General features: G+C 36.0%; 1 protein-coding gene across 2 annotated transcripts in view; it reads right to left on the minus strand.

The window, feature by feature from the left end:
• Positions 1 to 27,340, minus strand: part of LOC131434885 (uncharacterized) — a 372,492-nt gene that overhangs the window by 275,804 nt on the left and 69,348 nt on the right. For both annotated transcript variants that reach the window (XM_058602124.1, XM_058602123.1), the window contains exon 2: positions 7,521 to 7,828. In XM_058602124.1, coding sequence (XP_058458107.1) covers positions 7,521 to 7,751 — 231 coding nt within the window. In that variant the 5' untranslated portion in view covers positions 7,752 to 7,828. The remainder of the gene's footprint in view (positions 1 to 7,520; positions 7,829 to 27,340) is intronic.

Here is a 27,340-nt window from a genome sequence, read left to right on the forward strand (position 1 = left end):
ATTGAATCAGTAGTGTTTTTTTTTTAGAATTTAGATCTTAACTGATCTCAACTTGGAATGATAATCAGATCAGATCAGTTGTGATTTCGTAATGATGATTTATTGCTTGGTTAAGATCACTTGTGTTGAAATCAGTAGTGATTTTCAATGTACGAGACAAGTGATCTTAAGATCAACTCAACAGTGATCGTTGGTTTTCCAAGCCCTGTTAATAACTAATGATATTACATGTCAATATGAAATACTGTTTATATTGGAACAACGATTTTTGTTTCATGTATCTCAACATACGGAACTTTTTTCAAATATATCATGACATATATCAGTAAGTATATTTTGATTATTATCTCAAATCAATAACATTGTTCGAGTTGATTCAACTAATTGCAATGTCTAAAACAACTAGAACCGATTCGTTTTTCAACTAACAGAGTTTTGTTTCACAAACAATACCAGTTATTTCAACTAAAATATTTGTTGAAATTGAAAGGTAGGTGTACTCACTAATTGACAGTACTTTTTTTCAACCATTTAAATTAGTTGTTTCAACCATCGTTTCTGCTAATCGAAAAACAAAAATGAAGGTTTAGTTAAAACAATAATCGATTAGTTGTACTAAATTTAACCAATCGCATTCAGAAAATCAACTATATATATATATATATATATATATATATATATATATATATATATATATATATATATATATATATATATATATATATATATATATATATATATATATATATATATATATATATATATATATATATATATATATATTGCTGTAGTAAAGCAAGGCAATCAAAACCAAACGACATAAATTCCATTTTGAATCCCTTTATCGTTCCTGAGAAGAGTCTGACAAAAAGTAAAGCCTTGGTATTACACATTCCTTTTGTGGAATTTGACCTTCTGTTTCAACAGACTTCGCAGCCGATTCAGAGTGTACAGAACCAGTGCATGGCTGATGCTACGATTCTACTGACACTACGAATCCTTCCAGGTCGGGGCTCGAACATACGACTACTGGTTTGTAAGACCAGCGCCCTACGCATTTAACCGCCAACCCGGGATTATTGTTCTGTACATCATTTATAATTCGATCTCCACAAGCACGTCTTCAGGTTTACGCTATCTATACGGATTTCTCCGCATCCTTCGACAAAATAAACCACCAAATTGCAGTTGCTAAACTAGAAAAACTCGAATTCAGTGGATCTTTACTCAGCTGGCTTCAATCATATCTAATTGATCGGGAAATGTTAGTGGAAATCTAACTAACTAACTGCACTATAACACCGTAGACTCTGGAGTCCATCAAGGTAGTCACTTGGGATCATTTTTATTCTTGCTCTGTCTCAATGATCTCAACTTTTTATTGAGATGCCATAAACTATCTTTCGCAGATAGTTTTAAACTATATCATCTAGTAAAATCGCCCGACGAAAATATATTTTTACAGTCACTGCTTGAATTATTCGTGAACTGGTGCATTGACAATAAAATGGTTTTAAATGCCTCGAAATGTTCCGTTAAGTCGTTTACTTGCCAACACTCGCTAATTAGCTACGACTATAACATTTCGCAGAATGTACTGAATATGAATTTCAAAATTCATATCGATTATATGATTTTTAAGGCCTCCAAGCTTTTAGGTTTCGTTTCTCGAATTACTAAGTGCTTAGTCAATGTACATTGTCTTGATGCATTATATTGTGCTTTAGTCCGCTCCAAGCTTGACTATTCAGCTGTTGTCTGGTCACCTTGTTATCGAATCGACATAGAGCGGATCGAAGCTGTTCAACATAAGTTTTTTTTAGCATTTATGGGTTGTTGGTTTGTGCAAAAAGCACATATTTTGTTTCTAATTCAGTTTCTATATCATCAGTGCTTAAAGCAGTTCAAATTGATGATCCGAAGGCGAAATGCGAAGAAAATAGAAAAAATACGTGCTTTTTGCACAAACCAACAAAACCCCTAAATGTTCACATGCTGCGCTGACCAGTAATAAGCCGTCACTCGTTTACGCCTGAAACGTCAGAAATAATATTACACCTGTGCAATATTATTTAAGGGTAACATAAATAGTGCAAACTTCGCGTCTGCTTAGCGGTTTAAATTGAACTGCTAGGCGCGATATGGCAGTTTAATTTGAACTACTTGAAGCACTGATGAACGGAAGGTGAAACGCGGAGGAAAATAATAAATTTGTTAGATTTGCCCTGCGTAACCTACCATGGAGAGATCCTACTAATCTTCCTAGTTACTTTGATCACTGTAAGCTTATTGACCTTGATCGGTTATTTGTTCGTCGGAATGTCTCTAAGACAATCGTCGTTGCTGATTTTCTTCAATCACATATCGATTGTCCCGAACTCCTGCAGTTGATTAATCTCGACATTCATCGACTGAATCGACGTTCCCACCCCTTTCTTATATTACCTTTTGTAACAACAAATTATGGGTATAATGAACCGTTCTTTTTTTTCTTATGCCCACCACACTCCCCCACACCAAAGAGCTTCAATTTTTGAAGCACCCTGGTAGTGGACGCAAACTAATCTCAGCTCAAAAAAAAATAATCTGGCAAAATACTACTAAAAGAAAGTCTTACGTTACAATAAATATAATCGAGAAACGCTGAGATGTTTGTATATAGAAGTAGATGTAGATGTTTGTATTTACCGTTCTCCAGAATGTGCCGAACATTCAACAACTGTTCAAATATCTTCGACTTTCATTTATCTCGAAATATGATTAAACGATTGTTTCATAGTCACTTGTCAGATTAGGATTTGTCTGTAACCGTTAATGTTTTATTTTCGTTCTACCCCCACTACGTCTCTCTATCATCTCCATTTGAAACTAACTAGATTCGATAGCCTAAATTAACTCGGTCGTCCTTTCCTCATTTTTCCTGTATTTCACCATCCAATTTTATCACTAATTAAATCTACATGCCTATTCTAACCCCGTCGTTTTCTCTGCCTTCCATAATCTGTTTGATCACTAATTAGATCTACATACTGATTCCAACCCCGTCGATCGTCCACGCTCGTTTTGCACCCACTTCCATCAACCTTTGAATTCTGTTTACCTATCCACTTTTCTCCTTTTTCTCACCTTCTAAGCAAGAGCATTATTACTGACCTGCTGTGCTTGGTCTCATCAACTAGTTATAGAGTTATAGATTTACCTTCAACTGTCAGTTTTAATTGAAGTGTTAAGCCTAAATGTATCTGTTGGATCGTTATGATCTGTTGATACAAATGATGAGGAAGTTTTATCCCTGCTGGAGAGAGAGAGATTGCCAAATTTCATCTCCACCGGGCTTTTGACCCCTCATTATTGCTGTCACAATTCATAATAGAAAAAAATAATTTAAGCCAGGGGTTTCCAAACTATTTTGGGTGATGGACCCCCTTACTAAAATTAACTTAGGCCTCAGACCCCCATCAACAAAATGCTTGAAGGCCCCCGGCGAACGACTTGGTTAAAGCCGGGTATAAATAAACGATATAAAAAAATTGATTAGAAAACTCAATTTCTTACTGTTTTAATATTGATGTAGAATACTTACCAATTTCTGCGAATGGTTAAATAAACACAACTTTGTTAGCGTAAATATTTTAAATAACAACTTATATTAAACAATAGGGGGTCGATTTCTAGACCTCGTCGACCCCATAGTCAGTTTTCGTTTACCCCCGCAAAAAGGATATCGACCCCAAGGGGTCTATATCGACCACTTTGGGAACCCCTGATTTAAGCTAACACATTGCATTTTTGTTACCACTGCGCTGATATCGACTAAAATAATGATGAATCTATCTTTGTTACTGATATATCAAGTTATGGACACTAGTTGCCATGTGATTTCGCAATATCAAAAAAATCTTACTTTCTACTACCGTTCGTTTTTGCCAATTGCACTACACCAGTGCTACACTTTTTCTGCACCGATACCACTGGTGTAGCACTCATCAAAAGTTTGGTGTAGCTCTGTGCAATGGATTCGTTTATTGTAGTCAATGGTTACTGTTTATGTTTTCGTCATTTTTGTTCGTTTATTCATGCCTCAGTGTAGCACTGCACCGGTGTAGTGCAAATTAAAAACGAAAACGCCATAACAACATAGCATAATATTTGACGAATTATGCACTATCGTATTCACAGTTGGCATCATTCTCTCAGATTTGAATGAAACTTTCTACACATATAGACTTTGTCCCAAAATGTCACATCGCATACTTTGTTTTTCCAAAATTAAAATTGAAAAGAGCAAAACATATTTAATCAGTTTTTTTTTCAAATAGTATCAGTAATGGACAAGAAAAAGTTTTAGTTAGAAACATGTTTTTGCTAAAAAAAAATACTTGGAAGAGAACATAATAATCTACCTTGGGAAAAAATTTGATTGAATTTGAAAATGGTGTTTTTTTGTAAATTTACTTTAAATTTCAAAAAACGATTTTTCCAGTGTAGGATTCGAATCGACAAATTTTACGCCAATTCGTATTCGGAATTGGCAGCATATAGACTCTATCATAAAAAGCCACTTTGCTTACTTCGTTTTCCCAAAATTAATCTAGACTGTCCTTTGAAAAAGGTTAGACTTTTTTATGCCATTTTTTTTGCAAGCAATTATAGTAGGAAAATGACAAATCCGACGAAAAATTGTTGAACTTGTTGAACAAAATTATTCTAAAATACTGAAATAATACCAATCGAGTTCTACACTGAACAAACTCGATCCTAAAATTTTGAGCCTAAATTACAAAATAACTCCATTTTTATTTGAACAAAAATTTTCTTAACGTAGATAATCGAGTTCCTTACCAACCTCCCATGTATTGTAAGCAGAGATGCCAGGTAAAAATTCCAAATATCTTCAGACAGGGTTGGAAAAGTCGGTATATCCGAAAAAAATCTGCAGTCAGCAAGTATGTCTTGCTGGCAACCATTTCTCTATAAAGTATGATACGCAAAACTGATTTGGCGAGCAAAACAAAAGCGACAATTTTCAAAGTCTGTAAATTTTGACGAAAGTCTGTGAGAAACTCAATTTCCGAAAGTCTGCAAAAGTCTGCACAAGAAAAAATGTCTGCCGCACTATGTACGAAATCGGCAAATTTACAGACAAATCTGCAGATCTGGCTTCTCTGATTGTAAGATTGGTATTCTGAATGGAGAAAAGTTTTAAAAAAACCTTTTTCTTATTCAGTACTGATACTTTCTGCAAATATCAAGCAACTAGCAGTAGGGTAGTCGGTGAAATTTTCTTATAAATTAAATATTCAAGACGAAAATCAAACTGTTTTGGTAAAAATATAGAATTCTCTTTTATATGAGCATCATTTTCTCTAAAAAATGTTCAAAAAGTTTATTTATAGAAGAAGTTAAACGAACTGGTAGATAACTGGATAATTCTTCTGGGTTTTTATCGGGTTTGTGGATAAGAATTAATTTAGCGTTTTACTGTTTCTTAGGGATTTCATTCTTAATCTAATGAAAAACATGTTTAAAATATTAACCAATAGTCTCAAGGCAACATCGGAAATGTTTTTAATAAGTTTCCTAATGATTGACTTAATTTCATCATTGTTTGTTTTTTTTTTTGTTTAACTTCTTTAGCGAAATTTTCATGTAAAAGTTATGTTTAATTTCTTTTTGTAGATCCATAATTACGGCTCAGCAGGACCACGAGGCATTTCGACGAACATTCTTCAAACGAATGAGCCGCTGAAGATTGTCATCGATGATTGAATTTAGTGTGAGCTTTGGCAACTAAAAGATTCCTAGCTTCAATTATCTAATCATTCATGCGATGTCTGTATAGCTATATCGATGTCAGCGGTATTTCCTAAAACAATTTTTTGATTCGCATGGTTTTCAATGCGTGTTTTGTATTCATTTATTATTTTTGTATTTTGATTATCTCAATGATATTTGAGTGTAAAAACTTATTGGATTAATTATTGCTTCATTGAGATTTCTGAATAAAACAGGAACATGATCTGAGTCTGTCTGCGTGAGACATTAGTGTACTACAAATGTGACTTTGTCTGTTACAACCAGACTAATTGTAGAGGGGTTTCTCACCGAAGACAAACAAGTTGGACTATTTGGAGATATAACTAAATAATAATCAGCAGTGGGTTGATTTTGAGATATTTTCCCATTTCGGTTATTTTGATCACAATTCCACTTTATTATTCCTTCTTCTGCATGAATTAGAAACGCAGTCTATAATAGTTTTTGGGTGGGTCAAAGTTTGCAGATTTAAGTCTCTACTAGAACTGGAAAATAGAAGCTGATTTCTCCGAATCCGTTTAGCTATTAATTGAGAAGACGTTCAAAGTGGAACTGATTTTAGCAAAGATACGAAAAGCTTTTACATATTTTGAATCGTAACTTTTTAACCGGAATCGGATGTAGCATCAATATAAAATTTAACGGCCGCCTATGGAAATGTTAGCTATCTCCGAAAAAATCGCAGTGAGTTCCGTTTTGAAGTTTTTGACCATTATTACCGGTACTTGAAGAACCGGAAATAGAAAGCTGGTTTGTCCAAAGTCAGCTTATTTGATCTTCAATAATCAATATCTTCAAACTTATAGAATTAACCAACCAGTTTTAAGGTTCGCTTTCCTTCTCATGGTCATTCATGATGAAACACTTTTGAAATCAAACATTTTAGACTTTAACACTGATAAAATTTGACAATTTTATATGATTCGAATGGTACATGACACTTGGCCCACTGAGCCTCTTTTCAAGAGACGAAGCCTTCCTTTTATGACAAAAAACACACTTTACCATTTCGCGCACATGAATATACAATAATTTTTCGTGCTCTTAACTAACTGATTCGAATTGTTCAGTAGTAAGTTTTTCCAGTGACTGTATCAGGACGATGAAAAAAAATCCTATCTATAAAATATCATAACCTCCAAAGTACAGAACAACATTCACTGCGTAGAACCGATTGTACGATAAGAAGCTACAGCACAACTAAATAAACACTTCTATCAAAACCGCCGAAAGGGACTGAAAACAATTCAAATTTCTGAGATTGAACTGATCAATTTTACATCAACTTGCCAATAATTAATTTCAGTCGATTTGCGATGATAGAGAATAACTGATTTATTGATTCATTCATCTCAAACAACTTGCCAATTAGATATGTTTGCTAATTCTGTCAACTTGTGCTAGGTTCAGTAAACAATCAATTAATAATTCAACTACCAATGATAGTGTCAATCTAGGTGTAATTTAAAATGCCCTCTAACTCCGTACTCCGAGTATTTATCTGACTCGTGCATCCTAGCTTTAAATATTCAAAATTCACGATGAGCAAGATGCATATTTCAAATTCAAATAAAATAAACGTTTATTCAAGCGTCTGAAACACGTCTTCCTCATCATTTCTTGCCTATTTCTATACATTCGAAAACATGTAATTCGCTACCGGTTTGGGGTTAATTACTAGCACAAACGTTTCGTGTACTTACATTCCGCTCGTTTTCCGCCTCCAGATGTTCGAAGGTGAACGCACCCAAGAAGCAATAGGCAACAACCATCGCCACCAGAGTGACGTGCGAGAAAATGCACGTGAACACTTTCCACATGCAACATACAAAGGACATACATTTGCTCCGCTGCTTCTTCTCACTTTCGTACGGAATCGGAAGCTGGGCAGCCATCGGTTGGCCTTGGGGTGGTCCTGCACGACGAGTTGACATTACCGAACAAGTATTGCTAGTGCTAAAACAATTTCACAATCCGTCCTGACCCGTGGGTGGGTGTGCAGGAAAACCACCTGTAGGTGAGAGAAAAGAACATGAGAGCGGATTTCGAATTTATGTAATTTGCTTCCTGCGAACATGGCAACGGATTGGTTATACAAGTGCCTCAAGGCGGTTGGATGATAACAAAGGAGATGAACGTATTAGTCGCTTCCAGGCAATTGCCAGTTACCAAAGACATCATATTAACAAGATATCCAGCTCTCACATTTCCCGAACAAATCATTGGCAACATCCTTTTTTGCGAGCATGTCGCCCTCAGGTGAGTCCGCATCGAATCTCATACATAGAAGTAGGGGAGAGAAATGTCAAATTCGTGCGCGCCAAAATAGCAGGGCTGCGCACCCATACAATTGACATGATATGTTGAATGTGATGCCGTGCGATGGCGTTGTTGAACTGAAGATTGATTTCGCTCCAAGCTGACAGGGTCTGCAGTTACCTTGGTGTTCAATAAGATATTGTCTCGGAACTAGTGCCTCACTGGTACAATCGAGTATGGCGATTTAATTAATACAAACTTTTTTTTCGTTCATAATAATACTGGCGAGACAAGAGATATGATAAACCGAGTAATGAAACTTTTTTTGTAATACAAAGTTTTATTTACTTATGTTTCTTATATATTGTGACGAAAAATTTGTTTATGTATGCATGAGGTCATAAATATTTTTGCTAATTGTTTGTACTATTACCTTAGTACATGAACTTAATAATATCAGTCATAAAACTTTATTAAACCTTTCCCCTACCATTTCGACCTATAGAATTTCAAATCAAGTTTAGAATTCAATACTAGAGATGTTTCTTTTTTGTATTTATGTGTGCATGCAACAAAAATATATACTCCATTTTCTCGAAAGTGGCTCAACCGACTTTCACTAACCTAGATTTAAATAAAAGGACTCGTGGTCCAATAGTCTGCTATTGAATTCAATCCAGATCGAACTTCCGGTAAAATATGCTACAAAATTAAAAAAGTTCAGCAGAGCAGAGACCGCTCGACCAACTTTCACAAAATTAAAATTTAAAACAAGCGTGACTTCCGGTTCCTAAACTACAGGCTGATAAGTATAAAAAATTAATTTCAAGAGCGTGCTTCCATATCTGAAACTGAAAAATCGAGAGAAATACTTTCAACTAGTCGTGTAATTCCTCAATAGAGCAGATCGGTGAGTTGATAGCTTAATTCGTTGATTTCGATTACGCCGTATCTCATTTCTCGGCTCTGGATGCACCGAAAGAAGTAATCGTATACTTTAAAACAGAAAGGGTAAAGTGGGGAGAGATGGCGCTCTAGAAGAGTTGTCGCATTTTCGAGTTTGTTCACCGAGCGAGTTCACCTCGCGAGATGACAACGAAAAGGTAAGTAAAAGTAGCGAATCATACAAAAGATGGTATGGTAAGGGCTCCCTATTTCATCTCATTTGTAAGGACGTCGCCTTCCAACCCCGATTTAGCCACTATAACTATTTCATATTATTACTTCATTCGCCTTGCTCCACATTGAGAATTGATTCACATTTCTTGAAAATTTAACTAATATTCATGAAACAGCTAAAAACACTTATGATGTGTTCACTACTCTGCTCCTAATTCCATCTCAATGGATTTTTATCCATCCTATCGTTGATCCTTTATTCATCCTATAAATTAGCAATGGCGACAGCAATCAAAACATAATATTCCACTATCGCACTCTCAGGTTCAAAATGTCAGAATTCTTTTTAAAAACGGCCTAATGCTAACTATGAGACAACATACGATATTTTTAGAACCAGTTTGAAATCATTTCAACGTTTAAAATTTTTCGGTCGTTTCCATTACCTTTAGTTTTAAATTTAAAACTTCAATGTAAAGTTTATTTGGTGAACTTTAAATAAAAACAAAAAAGTAATTGTTACTATTTTGGCATTAGCCCTTCTCAAAACAAAGCGCAGAGCCAGAGATGCCATTTATACAGATTTATCTGTATTGTATAGATTTTTGCGTTCGCATACTGATTTAAATCAAAGTAATTTAATACAGATTTGTACAGGTTCATAAAAAGTGAGAAGTGAAAAATTATACTTTTCTCTCTGAGTATCTATTAGTATTTAATTGCTGTAATTCTATAAATGTTTAACGGACAAATCACATGTTAAAGTGGAATCCTTTTATGCAGATAATGGATTATGAATACTGACAAACTTTTATATTAAAATTTTGATATATATTGTTATTGGTAAAAAATTTACTCGTTGAATATTCTAGTTAGTGGGGCAATGACTTACGGAGATATAAAGAACTATCTTTTAACATCATTTTATTAGTGAAAACAGATAGAACCAATGTTGCAAATGTTCTTCGTGTAACTAATTAATTCACGTATCCTCGCTGTGATTATACTGCCTTCGAATATGCCAGTCTCGAACAACGTTGAACTATTCACTGCACGAAAGAGAGAAGGGTGCAAAAGGAATAAGCAATAATCGTAGAGAACCCGAATATACTAATGCATTCTTCGCTGCTGGTACACATCGTGCATGTTCATGTTATAAGCTGCCCTTACACGAGACAATATTATTGTCAATACAAGGAGTATTGACAATACTTTTGATCGTGTAATGGAAACTTCATTGGATTGACGAAAATATTGTCAAAAAATCAAAACTGCTCATCAATCCGACAATACTTTCTGTCCAGAGAAGAAACTATCAAATATGTGCAATGAACTCTCCTCTCAATGTTTCAATGTTCAGTTGCAATATTTGAAGCTTCAAACGCTTGATTTGTTCGAAAAATGCGGACTCAAGTTACCAAGTCAATTGGATTGACGGTATTGACAATACTTTGGATTGACAATAATATTGTCACGTGTAAGGGCCGCTATACATTCGTTTGTCATTCGTTCATTTATTTTATTCTTCGAGTTGGATCGAATAGTGTCACGGCGAAGATCATTGGTTTCCATTCTTCGCGAAGCATTCTTCGTCTAATAATTTCATGATATCTCGTTGGGTAGCAGCAATGGGAGAGTGCTGGAATATGGTTCATCACATACACATAAGACTATGATAATAGTGCGAGGGGAAACATCTTAATTCTCGGTTAATTTTTCAAAAGGGCGTATAAGCAAGTGACAGTTTCTCTTTGTTTACTTTCTCTTCTATTAATTACCAAGCGGTTTCCACGTTAATCACTCAACTCTTCGCATGAAATGATACCCTAAACATTCGACTTTTAAACAGAATAGTGATATCAAAGAAAATCTTTTTAATCACATCACAATAATCAAACGAGAGAGAGTGATTAAAGAGAAACTGTCACTTGCTTATACGTCATAATAAAAAATCAACCGAGAATTTGCTTGTTTCAAAGACAGCACGAACGATCATCGCGAATTAGGTTTGACGATGATCGCTGTATGGATATTCGTTCCATATTCGCGTTAAGTCATTCGGGGGTATGTCCACTGCGAATAACAACTGCAAGGAATAGATATTCGTGCGAGTAACGAAGCAGCATCGGCTTCGTTCACGCCCGAATATACTGACAAATCCGAATACCAGAACGATTATAGAACAAAGGCGAAGGGAAGCGAGCGATGATCATTGACATTCGTTATATTTTTGAAATTCGAGCAACATTGGATAGAACAGATATAGACATTCTATGCAAAGTAATACATATTTTCTATGAAAATATCTGGCATCTCTGTGCACAGCCGATGAAACACACACACTTCACAGCGTTATGTTGACGTATAGCGGAATGAAACCAGTACTACTAGATTTGCCACAATGGTCATTTCAATAGTATTCAATACGTTCTTTCTGGTAATATTTGAACTTGAAACAGTTTTATTGAAATATTAATACCAATAATATGATTAAACTAATGTCACGGATACCAAAAACATACTTTTCGATGATAATTTGAAGAAGAAAAACAATTTTTGTTTTGTAACATTATGAGATAACTTGGCAGCTTTGCGAACCCAAATGAGATAAAAACAAAGCGCAATCAAGTGAACTCAGTGAAAAACTTTCATCTCATATTTTTAAAGACTTTTATTGCTTGTCGGGTAATTTTTGAAGTTTTAAATCGTTCATTAAACAAGTAGCAAGTAAACATTACTAATTATGAAGTCATCCAGCATTCAATGGTAGTGTAATTGTGCGAAATAGTGATCATGTTTTGAGACGAATCGATTAGTAGATATTCAGAAACATGACGAACTGTAAATCTTGAGACGAAAATGTGTCCTAAATTGAAAAGTGTGTTTATTTTAAATGAAAAAAAACGATCACCGAAGAATTTAAACCCATTTCTTTCAATAGGAAAGTGTGACAATAGCTTTTAAAATTATTTTAAAACATTTCACAGTTTGCTTCAGGTAGGTTATAAAATATTATTCATGTTTGAAGTAATGAGGTGAAGGAATGAGATGGAAATAAGAGCTCAGATGAAATAGGGAGCCGGTACCCTATATCATTCGAGATCCATCGTGAAAGATGGTATTTCATTTGAAACCCATTTCAAAATAATGACATAACCTATCTTTACGACAGTTAGAACCACATATTGATAAACACGCAAGGAGAAAAATTATATGTCAATTAAAAGCTTCAAAACTAGCCCCGTAACCTTTTCCTGTCATAATTTTGTACGATAATAGTCACTTGGTGATGGATGTATATAATTTAACAATCAATCGATTCGGAAACGTTAAAGTTAAATCAATGGAAACGGTCCGTTTCACATGTTTTCTTCCTTGTATTGATATCATAGTATTTATCGACACTTTCCGAAGATTATCGATGGTTTAAACGAAAAATCAATAAAGTTATACTATTATTGAGTTTACTGGTTCAAGTTCTCGTTGAAGTATTACATAAGAATTTTCTTTTAAATCGATTCACTGTTTATAAAAAATAATAAGTTTGAACGTTCTCTTTCTCGAAAATTATTTTAATAAAATTAAATCGTTTTATTTGTCCACGTTTATATCTTGAGGTTATTCGTATCTAAAATTGATCTTTTGACTAACTTTGAAATCATCATCATTTACTTCCAGTTAGAGGATATCTTATCATTTATCATTTATCATTCTATCATTCGCAAACAATCTAAGCGCTTGAACTAGATTATGTTTCTAATTGGTCTCCTGATTAAATTTTTAGTTTAGTGCATCCACCATCATCTTCATTTTTGTTTTAATTTTAGGAACCTTTTTTGGGTCCAGTGTATACCGAGTCAATAGAAAGTTATACTTTTCGCTCTTCAAATAATCAATTATAAATAGTGATAAACTTTTACAATCTTATTAAATCAAATCGTGCTAAGTGAGCAAACGTGCATTTCATAGTGGTGTCATATTATTTCTCTTCGGTGATAAGCATAGTACGATTATTCGTAGTGAAAGTTATTTGTTCCGTACAACAAATAGCCACTATTCGCGCGACGCTCATCGAATACGACACCACTCACAGGCGCTCACGAAGTTTCTCACATCTGTCATCCAACTACTAGCACAATTTCAAGAAGTAAATGCGATGCCAATGTTTGTTTTGGTTCGTCCGGTTCGCGAGGCACCAACATTGGTTGCCGGGTTTGCTCTGGAAGCTTCCATGTTAAGTGCGCTAATTTGAACACCTCGATAATCAAATCTATTCGGGATTATCCAGGAGTTTACTGGTTATGCTCTCAGTGTCGGGAATTATCGCAACAAAACAATTCTACTGATGCAATTGTACAGTTGATTCTTCAACGTACCACTTCAGCTTTGAAATTGATCAGTTCTCTGACGGATACTACGCAACTTTTTTGTCGCATGTACTCTAACACCTGTGCTAGACCTAGCTGTACTCATCATTCAGGAAAACGAGATCACAATGAGCGCTCTATCAACGATGGTGCTCGGTTTTTCGAACGACTAGACGACCTTCAGCTTGATCTTACTAACCTCTTCGAATCGATACTTGAAGACAACAACAAACGACCACGTACAAGTAGCACCAGTAGACCATCTTTACCTCAACCCGACAAAATTCCGAGAGTTGACGTTCCAGTATGTACTCAAAATACTCCAATCTCTATAGCTCCGCTCGTTTCGGACCAACCGAATAACGACAATCCGACAAATATCACTGCTGTTATTGATGAAAATGCTGCTATTAACTCAACTCGCCCGCCAGCAATCGGTACCACCGCTACTGTTGATGCACGACCATCCATTGCCACCAACATTATTAGCAACATAATTACCACCCGCCCTCCACTGCCAAATGTTACTACTATTCCCGCACCACCTACCGCCAAGCTTTCCACCACCGATATTCTCTACCAGCAATTACATCAACTCTGTTCTGCCTTCACCGTCCATCATCTCTGCCACCACAACCACTAAATCTAATTCGCACAACAGTAGATCAACGGCAATCAACTCTACACAGACAATCGTACCAGCTGTGCCGCCTTCAACAATCAATCTTTCTGAAAAAGTTTCAAATGCTACATCTCATCCCATCAAATTCACACAAATCGAGTCTAGAACAACGGCAACACTACAGCCATTACCTGCTTTAATCAACACCAACAGGCAAGCCAATACTATATCTGTACTCTCTAATGTACCATATGTAAGATCATATTACGTATTCGTGAATAATCGATATAAACGGCTAAATAAGGCGCTCTATTATGATTATCAACGCAGCATCCAGAACAATCTTAAAACTAATCCTAAACGTTTCTGGAATCATGTCAACGACCAGAGAAAGGAATCTGGATTACCAACTCACATGTCCTTTGGCGAATTGAATGCATCGACCTCTGCTGGTATTAGCAATTTATTCCGTATTCAATTTAGTAGTGTTTTTTTCCGATGAAACTTTAACTACACAACAAATTTTAAGGGCTGCCAGTAACGTTCCACTCCGTTCATCGATTGGTCCTCACCCTAGGATTACGACTGCTGCCGTTAACAATGCGTGTTTAAAGCTGAAACCATCTTCAAGTGTAGGTCCTGATGGTATACCGTCACTAGTGTTAAAAAAATGCTCTAGAAGCCTTCTTGTACCACTGACGATGCTGTTTAATATCTCTCTTCAACGCGGAGTTTTTCCAGAGTCATGGAAGATTTCTTATATTTTTCCTGTTTACAAGAAAGGCGACAAATCCCACCTTTCAAACTATCGAGGAATTGCCGCTTTATGTGCCGTATCAAAACTATTCGAAATAATAGTACTAGATTTTATAGTTCACAACTGCTTAAATTATATAAGTGATTCTCAACATGGGTTTATGCCAAAACGATCTACGTCCACAAATCTCGTTTCATATACGTCTTATATCATTCGTTCATTGCAAGCACAACATCAAGTAGACGCTATTTATACGGATTTCTCCGCAGCTTTCGACAAGATTAATCACCAGATAGCAGTTGCCAAGCTCGATAGGCTAGGATTCAGCGGATCATTCCTTAATTGGCTTGAATCATACCTGACGGGTCGCAGTATGTCAGTGAAAATAGGTGACTGTGTCACTTCATCATTCATCGCAAGCTCCGGAGTCCCCCAAGGAAGCCATCTGGGGCCGTTCATATTTCTTATATATCTCAACGATTTGAATTTTTCGTTGAAGTGCATGAAGCTATCTTTCGCCGATGATTTTAAGCTATTTCATCTCATCAAGAATCCTGATGACACCGGTTTCTTGCAGTCTCAATTAAATGTATTTCTGAATTGGTGCAACGTTAACAGGATGGTGCTAAATGCATCAAAATGTTCCATCATTTCTTTCTCTCGAGAAAGAAAAACAATCACGTTTGATTATACTATTTCGCAAACCATCCTAAAACGGGAGTCAACAATCAAGGATTTAGGAGTGCTACTGGATTCTAAACTTAATTTCAAAGATCATGTAGAATATACAATCTCTAAAGCATCTAAGATGTTGGGACTCATTTTTCGCATTGCAAAAAATTTTGACAACATATATTGTTTGAAATCGTTATATAGCGCATTAGTTCGCTCGACCCTTGAGTACGCTGTCGTTGTTTGGGCAACGTATTATCAAACTGATAAGCTGCGAATTGAAGCTGTTCAGCGGAAATTTGTTCGTTTCGCTTTGCGCCGTCTGCCATGGAGAGATGCATCAAATCTTCCAAGCTACGAAAATCGATGTAGACTCATAAATCTCGATTTGCTATCTGTTCGCCGGGATACCATCAAAGCTGTTTTCGTTGCGGACTTAATCCAATCCCGGATTGACTGCGCTGATCTCCTACAACTGCTAAATTTTGACATCCATCGTCGTAATTTGCGATTCAATCCTTTTCTCCGAGTTCCTCGCGCTAGAACTAACTACGGTTTCAATGAACCAGTCTCCAGTATGTGTCGCTTATTCAACAGTTGTTCTAACGAGTTCGATCTTCATTTACCTCGAAATACTGTCAAAAACCTATTTATTGGGTTCTTTTCCAGCTAACTTTATTAGTTTTACTATTCGAATACCGTTTAAACATACATGACTAATGTTAGCGTTGAAGTTTTTGATAAGGATAGTGATAGCACAAGATAAGATAAGATGATTGCCACCTGTCAGATTAGGATTTGTCTGGAACCGTTAATATTTTATTTTCATTCAACCCCCATTCCGTCTCTCCATCATCTTCATTTGAAACTAACTAGATTCGCTCGCTCTAAATTAACCTGGTCGTTATGTCCTCTTTTTTCTGTCTTCCACCATCCATTTTGATCACTAATTAGATCTACATGTCGATTCTAACCTCGTCGTTTTTTTTCTTCCACCATCTTTTTGATAACTAATTAGATCTACATGCTGATTTCAACCCCGTCGTTCGTTTTCGCTCGTTTAGCACCCCCTCCACCAACCCTTGTTTTCAATTTACCCAACCACTTTTCTCCTCTCTCTTACCTTCTAAGTAAGAGTACTAATACTGCTATACTTGGTGTCATCAACTAGTTATAGTGTTATAAATTTAGTTTTAACTGTTAGTTTTAATTGTAGTGTTAGACCTAAATGTATCTGTTGGATCATTGTAATCTGTTGATACAAATGATGAGGAGGTTTTATGCCTGTTGGAGAGAAAGATTGATATATTTCATCTCCACCGGGCTTTTCCCTGCTCCAAATAAATAAATAAATAAATAAATAAATAAATAAAACCTTTGAAATGTTTCATTTTTAATGTAATTGTACTCGGTCGTGTTTTGCATGCAACCCTTAAATTTTTGTTTTTGGCATCATTGCTCTAAATGACAGTGTGAAGCGAGCGACCTTCCAACAGTTTACCGGATCATCCGCCATGGCAGGCGAAAACATGCGTGTTGATTTAATCAACAATAAAGATAAGTTGGGTTACTGCTTCTGTCAATCCTCTTTCATTCGTGTGAGTGATTACAAATCCTAAAAAATACCATGTTAGTTTTATCCGATTTGAACACAATTGCAATCTTACGTTCAGTAACCTTCCTCAACTTGAACATCAGTATCTACACTAGTGACCCGGCGGCTATTGCTTCGTCTGAGATGGAGTTTTATTAAACTTTAAACATCTATTCGAAAAATATGCAATTCTTACCGTAAGCGATAAATGTGCTTAAGCAAACGAGGTTATGGAATCCACTTCAATAACAATTTTAGCGCGAAGTGATTTGGCTATAACGTTACATATTATTCCCTAACATTATATTTAATTACATGAGTGCACCATAGCTACCTTATAATTCAATAGACCCGCTCTTCGGAATTATGATTAGTTTTAAGAACTTCTATGATAGGTATATAAAATAATAGATATTAACCCTCAGGGTACGGACTATAAAAAAGTTACGTTCAGTACGGACAGGTTTAACCTAACCCGGCGACTTTGATTGGGTGTATATCGAGCTGTACTTTGTCAATTTGAATAATTTTTTTTTATTTTGTGTGAAATTGTCTCAAAAATATAATAGAATTGTCCGATTAATCATTGAACTGATTGAAAAAAAATTTAATGAAAAATGTGAACGGGTCTTGAATTTTTTTTGTAAAAAACGTTTTTTTTTCAAAATGCTGTAACTTTTTGAAAAAAAAAATATTAACATTGTATAACTCGCATTTGAAAGGTAAAAATTAGTTCTTATAAATGTCCATAACGGTTTTTTGATTTATTCCAAAAACTATATTTTTTTTGAAAAATGAAAATACGCGTTTTTTCGAGTTAGCGAAGAAACGTTGTTTCGTTGATTTATGATGATAAAGGTTAAAATTAATTACTTTGAGCAGCAACGCTTCGAGTGATTCGACGCGTTGCCATGTTTTTAATGCGTGTTCTTTAACAAAAAATTACAAAAAACAAAATTTAACGAGTTATAATTCACTACGAGCAGCAAAGATTTCGATATAAGACGTACGTTCAAGTGATTGAGATCTACTACAATACTTCGCTTACACCATGTACAACGCGTTATTTTGAGGTTAGAATCTACAAAATTAAGTAAAGAGTACGTATTCTTACTTACCTTTTTATTCCTCAGCGGCAAACAGACGAAAATGAAAACTTAATATTTTTGAAAATTTTGGATTTTGTAACGTTCGATACGGACTGGGTGTACCACACCCGAGCACAATGTTTATATGTGTCTAGCTCGGACACAAAGCGGAGACTGACTCTGCCGCTTGGGCCTCTAATAGTGTGTACCTATAAGTTTTTTCCCCCCCTGGTCCGGACCCCCCTCGCCGACTTCTCTTCGTATGGCGCTTCTTTCAAATTTCGCTCGGGTTACGGCAACCCAGTCCGTACCCTGAGGGTTAATAACTGATATCGACTAATTCAACCGCCACCTTTCTAACTCAATATATGATGAATCATCTCTTTGACGTCACTGGTGTCGCCCGCTAGTTCTGGTCAGTGATGCGAGGGGTCCAACAGCTAAATGCTGTTAATAATGCGTGTAGGTAAGTTTGTGATTTCTTTCTTCGTTTATCAATTTCTCCTCAGGTTTTGCGATAAACTGTTGGAATAGATCTTACCCTGCAAGCTGGATCAGAAATTCTTGATGGGACGCAGCCGAGAGACGTTGAGCGGGTTCGCCGACTTAGATACCTTATAGATATTCAAGCGCTCTATATCATCCAGCGATCGCTTCGAATAGTAGGCCGAAGCCAGATCGCGGTATTCTCGTCTACTCCCTTATGGTATTTCTTGATGAACGACAAAACTTCGTTTTATAACTTTCCCCGTTCACGGCCAGTTCGGAGCCAAAGAAGAGCAACTGGTTTTCAGCCACAGCATCACCTTCTTGGGAAACTTGGTGTGTGAAATGAAGTTCACCATGGAGCTCACTTCCTTCATGAGGAAAGTAAAATACTGACATCCAAAATGAGATAGATCTCGGTGTCCGTCAGCACCGCCGGGTCGCGTTTCGCCGGCAAAAAACGAGTTGTTGATTATCTTATTCAGCCGCTGCCGTTGCATCATTGCCTGCAGCTCCGGAATCAGTAGACGCGACTTCCACTTCCTGACATGTATGTTCATGTTCGCCAGGTACTTTTTCACTGTTTGGCCAGTTGTACCGACCTCCCGGAATCGGGATTTCTTTTGATGCTCTGATTGTTGTTTAATAGATGTTGTAGATGCCGGAACGGGCGAGTCCGCGGGTGCCGTACTTGGAACGCGCACACTTCTGAACGGAGTTGTTTCTTTGTTTTTACCATCACAGAGCTGTCAATGATGACTTCCGGTTCACTGACGCCCCGAAAATCCATACTGGAGATACGTCGCGATCTACTCGTCTAATCTCCGTCAATGGATCCGAATGAGTACCGACGTCCTGGAAGGTCGCGGTCAACACTGCGTTCCAGTTTTCTTCACTGTGACACATCCTCTGGACTAGGTTCTCTAGATAAAGCGGGGGTTAGCAAACAGGACGCGTTCTGCCGTCGCAAGCTCATGATTGATGCTGCATGGGTAGCTTTGTCAGTACGAGTGAAGGTAAACCCACGAAAAATCAGCGTGTGTATATGTGTGTGTATGTAACAAATAATGTCACTTAATTTTCTCAGAGATAGCTGAACCGATTTTCACAAACTCAGATTCAAATGAAAGGTCTTATGGTCCCATAAACTGCTATTAAATTTTATCCCGATCCTACTTCCGGTTCCGGAATTATTATGGGGTGATATGCACCAAAAAAAGGAAAAACATAGTCACACACGTTTCTCAGAGATGGCTGAACCGATTTTCACTTAGATTCAAATTAAAGGTCTTATGGCCTCACACAATTTTCCTGAGTTTCATTTGAATCCGACTTCCGGTTCTGGAATTACAAAGAAATACGTGAAAATTCATAAAAAAAACCCTTCTGGTGTGATAATGCCTTTCTCTACTTTCATAACAGTCTCATGAAAATATGTTTCATACTTTTATTAAATAAATTTGGATACTAATTTTGACACCAATAGATTAGATTGATTCGAGTAGTTCACAAAAGCATGCTTAAGTGTTTATGTCACACAGTCAGCATATTTTTTCCAAACTAGTGCTTGACATTTGCGTTGCCTATTCGTAATCAGTGATGCTAATCTAAAAAAAAACCTTCTTAATCCACCTAGTGGAATTTTCATAAATCTTGAAAAATCACCATAGGGGGGAGTACATGAAATTTTCGAAATCGAAAAAAAAATTTTGATGCCAAAAGGCTTAGAATTGCATGAAACGTCGAGTTTTAGTGTCATCCCGAAAAAAAAATTTTTTTGAAAAAGCCGACTTTTTGGGACTTTCAACTTTTTCAACAAAAATTTTTTTTGGGATGACACTAAATTTCGATGTTTCATGCAGTTTTAAGTGTTTCGGCATCAAAAAAATTTTCGATTTTGGAAATTTCATGTACTCCCCCCTATGGTGCTTTTTCAAGATCGCAAATTGTCAAACCTTTACCACCGGGCAGCACCCCTTACGCATGTCCGATTTAGCTCAAATTTTGCATGAAGGCTTTTTTAGAGGTGCTTGAACTTTTGAGCACTAGAGCTTAACGAAAATAGAGGTGATCCCAAAATTTTGGCACCCTTATATACATAAGAGCAGTAAAAATCAACGTGTTTTGTCGGTTACGTCACATATACCATCATATATCTGGTATCAAAAATCACAACAATTTGATCTTCGAACTTGATCAATGGCCCGACAGTAGCTTTCAAACGAGCCCAAGTTTGTTAAAATCAGATCAGCCATCTCTGAGAAAATTGAGCGCGTTCAAATACAACGCTTTTTGTCGGTAACGTCACTTATACAATCATATCTCCGAAACCAAAAGTCACAGCTATTTGATCTTCGAACTTGATCAATGGCCCGACAGTCGCTTTCTGACGAGCCCAAGTTTGTTAAAATCGGTTCAGCCATCTCTGAGAAAATTGAGCGCGTTCAAATACAACGCTTTTTGTCGGTAACGTCACTTATACAATCATATCTCCGGAACCAAAAGTCACAGCCATTTGATCTTCGAACTTGATCAATGGCCCGATAGTAGCTTTCAAACGAGCCCAAGTTTGTTCAAATCGGTTAAGCCATCTCTGAGAAAATTGAACGCGTTCAAATATCTTCGAAAAGTGCACACACACACACACACACACACACACACACACACACACACACACACACACACACACACACACACACACACACACACACACACACACACACACACACACACACACACACACACACACACACCCACACACAGACAGACAGACATTTTCCGATCTCGTCGAACTGAGTCGAATGGTATATAACACTATGGGTCTCCGAGGCTCCGTTCGAAAGTCGGTTTTTCCAGCAATTCTAATACCTTTCTATAGAGAAAGGCAAAAATGCGCATTTAATTTTCTCGGAAATTTCTTAACCGATTTTCTCAAACTAAAGAGCAAAAAATGGTCTTGAAATTCTTTAAAAAGTCCCCGAAAAGTTGATCCAGATCCGACTTCCGGTTACGGTACGATTAGTGAAAATTTTCAATTTCATGAGTATTTTTTCACAAGCGATGGCGAAATGAGGTGCACATTTTCATCAAACATGCTGCTAAATTCATGTAGTTGGCAGATCTTGTTAGTTAGTGATTATATAAAGTTACTTTGGGACTACTAGCCCCCGGTTTCCGATCCCGGAAGCACCGATGATAGTGAAGATAAGCTTCAAAAACAGAACTCACTTGCTGTGCATTTCTCAATTTCGTGTAGCGTGCAGGGCTGCCACTTTCTATCTATATTTTTCAGGTGAAAAATATGTAAATTTGTACCTACTTGTTAGTATTATCACAATATCATGATAACGTTGTTTTTATATAAAAGTACACTTGTTGCCTTTCTCATACCGACTTCGGGTATACTGGTTCCGTGTTCCCGGTTCCAGGAGTAGCGGAAATAGTGGTCAAAAACTCTAAAACGAGACTCTCTCAATTTTCTCAGAGATTATTTGGTCGATTTCCACAAACTTAGGCTCAAATTAAAGTTTCTATAGTCGCATAGGTTGCTGTTTAATTTCATTCCGGTTCTAGATTTATAGAGCAAATTGTGTTTAATCATTTAGTGCGACGATGTAAAATAAAGAAAAATTCTTATTAACTTGACATAACTATTTACAAATTGTAAAGTTATGTTAGTTCATACCCAAAGAAAGTTTATTTTATTCATGATTGAAAAAATTTTTTTTGCCGAATCTTCTGGTGATATTTTTGAAAATATAAGTAATATTATAAAGGCATTATTACTCCATTAGGTGGATTAAAAAAGGTTTAATTTTAATACAAACGTTATACCATTTGACTTGGCTCGACGATTGTCATATTTGTGTGTCTAAGAGCAAAAAGTCCAGTCCTAACGAAAATAACTTTAATTTTTCGTATTTTGAATCGTAATAATTAGTTTTAGCTCTGAAGGGTGTCCGAGAAAGTATAACCACGATTTTGAAGCGCCTTTATTGTTTAAAGATGACGTTTCAACAGCTGATGACTTAGACAATAAGTAGTTTATGTTACGGTAAAAAAGTAACGGTTTGCCAAACAATTTGTTCGTGTGAAATGCTTTCGAATATGTTTGTGACAATAGATACTAGGTATACAATCCAAAATTCTTGCCGGAGCGCTTACTCCCTATGATCTGAAAACATCCTAGTCCAGTACTTTTTCGGCCGAATTTAGGTTCAACTCATTACACGAGAGACACGAATCAACGGAGTCCAGTTCTTACCCAAGCAGATGAATCCTCCTAACAGACCCCAGGCCATACCATTTGAAACTTTTTGGGCGTTGGCGAAGGCTTATTTTCGGATAAATGAGAAAGCAGTGAATTTCATTACAATTTTTGAAAAAGATTGGGAAAAGGCATCCAAAATCTTTGACAAACAGTCTGTACTGAAAGTAATTAGCAGTGTAAAATCAAAAATTCGCTCCTTGGCTTACAATAGAAATGTCACGTCGCACTGTAGCAGAGTATAATAGAGAACAGAACAAGGAAATAAAAATTGGATTTGCTCAAAAATTGAGCTCCTATTGTTATTTTCTAATCATGTCTAGACATGCTCTCAATCGACGAACTCCAAACATTACGTCAGTTTTCCATGTTAAATTCAGATCATCCTACTTAAAAAAGCAAAACGATATCCAATTGGTACATTGTTGTTGACGTGAGATTTTTCTTACTTACTTCATTACTTAATTCAATATTGATAGAACTAATGAATTTCAATTCCGAATCGGTAATGAGTTCCGATGTCCGTGAGAATTTTCAAGTTAAATGCAATCGTTTTCCGTTCGGTTTGGTATCCCAGAAATAGTAGAAATCACTAGATGATCTAGTAGAAATAAATAAATGACCAATAGATAACTAGAAAATGTGAGCATACTGGTGTTACATCAAAATGTATAGCACATTATCAAACATAATACGAAGTCATTTCGTTTACATGGCAATCAATGGAACTCCAAGTCAGTAATAGGCAGTTTGAGATAAATATTTCGATTATCCCTACTACTCACTATCTAGTTGACAAAAAAAATTACATTATTGATTTATACACAAAAATGAAAAATGAAAACGGCGGGTGGGCTATGTCAAAAACATAACCAAATTGACGCGACTCGCTTCCTCTCTTATAGTAGATATGCTTATTTCAAATTACATTTCTATTGGATCAATGCTTCGCTCTTAAAAAGATTCAAAATGTTATTTATCTGCTACTGTATATCGATTAGCTTCTTTGATATCCTAATACAGATGAATATCGATTAGCTTCTCTGATACTATATCACAGATGATGGATGGTGATATATTGAGTGCCGAAATGTGTATTTGTTCTTCGTGTACTGTGAAATGTTTTCTTTTTAACTGAAGCTGAGTGTACTAAACAAGTGCACCAAAGGAACGAACTCTATAAATTTTGTAATAAGTTATTTTGTTTATTAGGAGACTTAAATCAATACGCAAAAGTTACCAATGAGGTCGGTTACCCACTACCTACATCAACCAATCTTATTTTATTCGTTTCATTGCATCCACAAAGCGTTGCTATTAAAACTACTTCGTGTGCTGTTCTTCAGTTAATCACGCAAAACATTTCCGAGAAACTCCGAGTGAACCAGCTAGTTTACTATAAAAATAGCATCACAAAATATTCATCCTTATAGACTGCAACTCGACAGCTACCCATTCACATTTCGATCTGAATGGACCAACTCGTTCAATCACTCATTGGTTCACTTTCGGCTGCAAGCAAAACCACACGACGATTTGATTCCCCTAAAGCGATAACTCTACCTTTCCCCCAAACGAAAGTGTATTTGAAATTGAAATGAACTTACCAATCTTCTCAGGACCCTCTTTCCACCGACTAATGGCTTTTGCAACCTGATGTCGGAAAGCAATATGTACGTACATATTGCAACCTCATAGTGTGGTTACATTCCATCAGCTCAAACCGAGAATGCACTGCAACCAGCACTGAGGAACAGTCACTAGTCATTTCGAAAGTTATACCAACTGGTTTTCTCGCATATCAAGTCATGTATAGATCTGAAGAAGATCGTTTTCCCAGGTCAAAAAGTAAGGTAAAGTAAAGCAATCCTCTCGAGAGATAATTGACATCAATCATGTTGGAATGCATTGCATTGCTGTTGTTGTTCTATCACAATCGCACTTTTTACAGCATACATTCAAAACATTTCTAACAAAATCAGTATATTTGAACAAACTTTTTGGAATCATTAAATGAAATTTACAATTTAAAGCACAGTGTAGTTAAAATTTTTCCATTTAACGACATTTTATTACAATAATTTCCTAAAAATTATCATGTGTTTTTCGATTATGTTTTGTCAGAAATTTAGTTATGTTTCACTCATTTCAATGATTTAAGGATAGGTAAGCCAACTTTCATGGAAAAAGGAGAATGGTGGATAACACATGCAAAATGTCGAGGAATTTTAAAAAAAAAAACAAAATTTTTGTAAACCATTAAAACTTATGTTTTCAATTATATTACCACACGAATAGGTAACTTAAATTCTGTAGATGTAATGTTTCATGATTCGATTATTGTCCCGGAAATATTGACTTGGTTTATTAAATTCTGCTGGTTGGTATTTTCAAACCGAAGTGAGGAGGTATATCATGGTCTATCAGCTCTTCAAGGTCCCAAGAACTTGTATGTATTTGTTTGTGCGTGTCAGTGTGTGTAGCAAAATGTGCTCTCTATTTTCCGGAACTGGCCGAGAACACAGAAAATTCTATTCCTTAAGTTTACAAAATAAGAGTTTTTCAATTAATCTCGATTTGTTATGGTTTGATCTTAACGCCAGGCCATTGTGTAAAATTGAATGTCAACAATTAATTTTCTACTGGTTCATTACGGGGTAAATTCACCATATTACTAACAGATGGAAAATAAAGCTAATTTCAAAGTCGATCAGAGTTAAAACATATTACCTAGAATCAGTTTGTAAACGACGGTACAGGATTTTCCGCTGGAGACTTAAAAAAGTAGTGTAGCAATGAATATCATTGAACGAAGAAGGCAATTTAAATATTATTAGGCTGGTGGTTCTGTCCCACATTGCGTTTACAATGTTCACTATAAAGTGTCATTATGTTTTAAAAACACGAAAATTCTTAGTACGGCACACGTGCCACACAATCTCCTAATATTGAAGATTATCTGCCAGGATATCGAGAATATTTGTGATTTAAGGGTCAAATGTAAACCAAGTTTACTTGTGTAGGTAATTTGTGTATTACGTACATTTTATTTGGTACGTATGTCATAGATCTATGTAGTTTTCAGGAAAAATAAATATTTTTACGACAACCTTCCATATCCATTGCCTTCCATATTATATTGCCATAAACGTACCTATTTTGCGGGATTACTAATAGAAGCTACGTAGATCATTATTTCGCAATAATTTCTGCAAGAGAAAATCCATATAGGAATGTGTTTGTTGCTAATCAAATGTGTTAGTGGAAGTAAGCTGAAACTGAAATAATTTTTCTCGAGCAGTTTCCAGAAAAACGGAAGAGTTTTCGACTAAGATGTTCACTTTTCTTGAATTACAATTCTTAGCAGAATGAACTGATTTGTTTATTTTTCAACCATATGGAACCATATTAATTAAAATCAGGAAAAAAGCGCAGCAATTTGTTTTTATGCACATATTAGCTCCTTAAGATTTCTGCTTTGGTTTCTCGGGAGCGGGGACACCACATTACTGAAGCGTTTACAAGACAAGACAGGCAGACGAGTGAGCAATATAGTGCAGATCTTTGAAGTCTTTAGCAATTGCTTCATATTGGAAATAGCTAGCGAACAAATCCAAATGTATTGTCATTGCACCAAACCACCAATCAAAGTTCTACATTACTAAATGTATACCGTAAATGTTTCTTAATCTACACATGAGAATGAACGAAATACATAATTAGCCAAATCGCATTATTTTTTCATGCTGAGTAGAGATATTAGGAACAACTTTGAAAATCATCAAAACTTTTCAATGTTTTATATCAAGCCAAGCAGAATAAATTCATGATCATCAGGATTTTAAATTGACAATTTGAAACTACAATATTCTTTTTCACTTATTGAGTAGCTAAATAGTCGTTCTTCTCCAGCGCTCACTTCAGTCCCGAAGAAAACTATATGTCAATTGACAACCGACTCCATTATCAGTCATTATCAGTAGGCAACTAAACAAACCTATTCCGGCTATCCTGGTTCCCGGTATCCGGTTCTGGAAGCACCGGAAATAGTGGTCATATATACCAAAATGGATCTCACTCACTATAGCGATGGTTTGACCGATTTCCACAAACTTAGATTCAAATGAAAGATCTTCTGGTCCCATACTGAATTCCTGAATTTCATCTGGATCGGATTTCCGGTTCCGGAGTTATAGGGTAAAGTGTGTTCAATATTGTACATCGTCACTTAAACCGGCGAAACAAAAAACGTAAAATAATTTCAAAACTGTAAACTGGACTCAAAACCGTTA

The sequence above is a fragment of the Malaya genurostris genome, chromosome 3, assembly GCF_030247185.1.
Source record: "Malaya genurostris strain Urasoe2022 chromosome 3, Malgen_1.1, whole genome shotgun sequence".
Taxonomy (NCBI): Eukaryota; Metazoa; Arthropoda; class Insecta; order Diptera; family Culicidae; genus Malaya; species Malaya genurostris.